The sequence below is a fragment of the Centruroides vittatus genome, unplaced genomic scaffold, assembly GCF_030686945.1.
Source record: "Centruroides vittatus isolate TY-2023 unplaced genomic scaffold, ASM3068694v2 contig_257, whole genome shotgun sequence".
Taxonomy (NCBI): domain Eukaryota; kingdom Metazoa; phylum Arthropoda; class Arachnida; order Scorpiones; family Buthidae; genus Centruroides; species Centruroides vittatus.
The window spans coordinates 1-4,737 of record NW_027121630.1 but is presented as its reverse complement, the minus strand read 5'-3'; the positions used below and the strand labels follow the sequence as shown (position 1 = coordinate 4,737).

At 32.7% G+C, this 4,737-nt stretch overlaps 1 protein-coding gene across 1 annotated transcript; it reads right to left on the bottom strand.

Moving 5' to 3' along the window:
- Positions 1-1,812: 1,812 nt before the first annotated feature.
- LOC136971507 (patched domain-containing protein 3-like) lies at positions 1,813-3,074 on the bottom strand (the record flags this gene model as incomplete). The annotated part of the gene is made up of 1 exon (XM_067265966.1): positions 1,813-3,074. A coding segment is annotated over one exon (1,262 nt), but the record flags the coding sequence as incomplete, so codon positions are not given.
- Between the last annotated feature and the right edge of the window lie 1,663 nt (positions 3,075-4,737).

Sequence of the window (4,737 nt, the reverse complement as noted above, 5' to 3'; positions counted from 1 at the left end):
CGAAAAACTCTCCAGAAAGGCCTTACAATGCAGACAAAAAAAAATTAATACTGTCTCTTGTAACAACATTCAAAACCTTCAATTGGACAATGTAAGAATCAAAGTACCGGATAGATCGAATAAAAATCAATAATATCTCTGGTCATAAAAAATAAGTTCATCATCAACTTGACACGAAGGTAAGAAAACTGAAATCATTATACACTAGAAATCTATCTATATTGTGCAGAAACAGTACAATCAGCGTCGAATAATAAATTATTGTACAGGAAGTGGTTAAAAAATTATCCTTCGTCGGAAGCCAAGGATTTAAAAACCGCGATTGTTTGAAGAAGTGTTAAACAAAATATGTTTGTGGAAATCATATTTTATGTACAACTCTAAATGTATAATAGTCGACCTTTTGCAACACGTATGTTTTCTCTATTATCACGAGAATTTTCATAAATAATTTTTTCCTATTTAACTATTAAATCGTGTTTATTATAACCAGGACTCGACACATAAGAGTACTTGCTTGCCAGTGAATACTAGATTCGTTAAGCTGTGAGCTAAAATTTACAGCCAAACAAATAATACAAATATAAAATAACCGTTCTAAAAAATTTTGTTTACATACTATGGTGTTTATATTGATTAATGTACAGTACGTTTTCTTCAATCCAATGTGTTTAGAAAAGTTTTAAAACTTCATACGCTACGTGATGTAGTAAAGTATTACAGGGAATGTCTGGATTTACGGTAATTTCTGACTGAGGGCTTCGGACTTCTACAGTAACCTGTAAATAGATGTTTGCAATTTCTGTGCGCTCATTACGTTCCAAACTGTTCTTATAGCATACTACCAATTTTAAATTGTACGTTCTGCTTTCCTTGTTTTGTTTCTGTTTTGTGATGACTGCAGCAAAACGGGGGGGAAAAAACGTTGAAGAAATAAAGAAAATTGCTGGTAATGCCTTAATTTTGTTTTGTGTGAGAAATTTCGAACACCGTTTATTAACATTAGTATCTCAAAAACTTAATGGTTTAAATAACCCGACGATGGTTTCGATTTGTGAGAAATGTGCAGTAAATAAAATCAGAAATGGTTTATCATTCGCGAAATATTACGAACGACGATCAATAGAAAATCAGTTTAAATAATTTATCACTATAAATGTTAATTTTAAACTCGAACTAAATTATTTTAATTATTATAAAATAACTATTAGTTTAAACGTATTTAAAAAAAAACATTTCTTGATTTCAATAGTTATAACAGTCTTTCAGAATGCAAAAGAGATTTTTGTTGTATTCTAAGGACATAGTTTTTAATGTTTCGAAACGTATTTTAAAAATAACACGAATCGAGAAATAGGAAAATAAGCGTATTACGTTTTTATATGCTCCGTCGGTACTGTGAGACGTACAGTACATATACAAGTATTCGATTGACTTGCGTTGTTTTATTTGTCTTCTTTACCTGCCAAATGAAATACGTGACAGAAAGTCAGACCGGTATTTTCGATAACACCAAGTTGAAATTACAATTACACGATATAAAACACATCTTTATGTAACACTGTAAATAATTTTTATATTTTTATTACTTCAATTTTATCTAATTTTATGCAATTGTAATACAGTAATTGATAACTGATTGCAGTACTTTTACGGTTATAAACTACAGCTTAATATATATTTATAATATCAAGACTAAATATTAATTTTTAAACAATAATAACAATAAGATTAACACTGGCAAACACAAAACAGAACACGATATGTTATGTTCACAGATAATAAGATTAGAGAACAAATCATTAACCGTTTTTATTGGTCAAACTTTCTTTCAGCTAATTCCTGCCTAACAAATGAAGAATTTTTTTTTCCTCGAAAACAAGAGAGAGAGAATACTGAATGAAGAATAGCAGGGGTAAAAAATAAAGCGTGAAAGGCAGTTTCCATTGTTATTAAACACACAACTTTCAGAAATGTTAGTAAGGCGTACGATTCTCTATATATAAAAAGTATTCCGAGAATAGTGGATAAACTTCCTTGTATTATGGGAAACCCGACGCGATACAACGAATCTTTCATCTTTGCATTCGACGTTCTGCAGGTCGACGTCACAAAGGCGTACGCAATATGAGCCGGATAGTTAATGCAAAATCCGATGCACATAACCAAACTGGTCAAAGACATTATATCTAAGTGAACTCCCCACATGCTCATGTAACCCAATGTTTCTATCGTAGTAGAAACAACAGAAGTTGCCACCACAAGAGAGCAGAAAATATTTGGTATCACAATAAAAAATACAATCGCGATCAATAAACCTGTGATCCAAAACAGTTGTTTAGCAATGCCATCGATAATTACTCCTTGTTCCATCGTACTTGACATTAAAGTGTGAATTAGGACCGGAAAAGGTGCTTCATCTGCAATTTTCGAAAACTCATTCATTGTAGCGATTTCAGTTTCGCTGTTAGATATTTTTTTTGCGATAACAAAAAATCGACTGCAAGTAATTTCTGAGCCATCCTGGCTGAATACCAAATCATCTGAAAATTGTTCTGCCGCTTTAAATCGCAGAAAAACTTCGCGAAGTCCTTCCATAAAATCGTTTTTGTTCGACATGTTGTATCCTCTTAAGGCATATCGTGCAACTGGATTTCTCTGAAATTCTTTGTAATATTTTAGCCAAGAGACAGTAAAACGTGAATCGGCTATATGTGGATGAGCCTCAAATCTTCCAAGAAGATCTTCCACCGATTTCTGAAAGTTTTCGTCTGAATAATCGAGTGTCTTGTTAATAATTATGTGAACAGGAAATGTGTATTCAGTGAAGTATTTGAAATATACTCGTGAACTTTCGTATATTTCTGAACCGGAGGGATACATGATTTGAGGATCCAATCCTTGCTTTAGAAAATACACTCCGTAACATCCAAGTCCTAAGTTGATAAAATACAGAATTAACACCATCAGTTTCGTTGGTGTGTAAATAATGAAATCTCCCAGTTTATCCCTAACTGTTTTCGTGAAGAAGTCTTCGTTTTCTTCTGTTCTTTCATAATCGTATGGTTCGTGTGCTGAAAAATGATGATTTTATCAAATTTCATAAAGTTTTAAATTATAATAACGATTTTTAATTATGTAGAATCTATTTTATGAAGTTATGAATTTATATTTATCACAGCATTGTACAGTAACAGTCATTTTACTCTAATTTGTTAATGCTGCTAATGCATGTTTTTATGGCAAAACTAGTTTGTTAAAAATTTGATTAAAATTTATATACCTCGATGTGAAAATTAAGTTGTCACTTTAAATAATACAAAAATTATTACAAGTACATGTAAAAAAAACAAAAGTTAATACTGGTTTGGGCCACATTTGTCTTATATGATGGCACGTTAACATCATGGCATCAAACCCACCAGGTATTCGATATTTAGCTGTTTCATCGAATAAGGTCGGCCAGTAAACTAGTAGGTTTTTTGTCTTAAATTTTAGGATTCGTCGATTTACCTTCTTCTAGACACGTTGGTTCTAATTTAAATATGGACTTTTGGGTGGCCAGGTTAGCACTTCAAAATCCTAAGAAGTCATAAATGATTGTCGAGGTTGGTTGAAAGTTATTGTCGTGTTAAAACATCGATTCGTTATTGATGCTTATATCTAGCGGAAATTGTTTTATAATATTGTTTTATACAATTTCTAAACCATACCAGGTTAACTCTTTCTACAATTTCTATGACGAGTTATTTATGTGAATACTTACTTTTAAACACGTGGTTTCGGCTCATTTATGCATTGTTCTGTAAATTTTAACAGTAATTATAGCCAAAAAGCTAACATTAAGTGATATAATGGTGTTCTTCTAGATACTTGTCTAGTTCCACGTTCTATCTTTGGTAAATTTGCATTGGCAGATAAGGCAAAAGACCTCGTTTAGTGTTTGCGTATGCTATTATTTTACTGACCACGTACTTTTGACTGCTACTATAATAACATTTTCAAACATATTTCGAAAGACAAACTAACCACCTACCTGCAAATTTCATTCTTCAAACTTACCTGAATATTTCTCACTCTGCTTATAAAGAAATATCGAATACAATGTGCTTTAAATTTAAAACTATTAAATTTTCAGCAAGGTTGAGGCCCAAGTTTTAAACGCAAAAACGTGTACGTCGGACGTTTGGCGCCTCTTTCCTGTAAGCCCAAAAGTTTGACAATGGAGTTTGAAAAGTCAGTGGAATCGTGCTCGACATTCCAAACATCGTTGCCAAACTTCAAGGCATACAGGAAAGCGGCGCTTAACGTCTGACGTACACGTTTTCGCATTTAAAACTTCGGTCTTAACCTCGCTTTCGTTTATTCGTTCAATATGTTTCAAATGTTCTACAAAATAATTTGCAGATAAATTTTTCGCGATTTCGGTATGTATACTACGAATTCCCAATAAAGATTTTTACCCTTATATAAGTGAAGTCTATTACTATAACATATAAAAACGTATTACAGGTACTCCTCACTTTACGACCTATCTGCTTAACGACCACTCGCACTTACGACCAATCGAGTTTCGACCTGCAATTCGGGAAATCCCCTTTCTCGGCTTGACTGTCGATCAGTGGCGATTGGTGACATGCTCACTGAGCATAGTACAGTATAGGCTTGCTATGCACGTTTTTAGCTAGTGTGATGTAATTTAAACAATTGCGGACCTTGCCAATGCATTTAATTTAG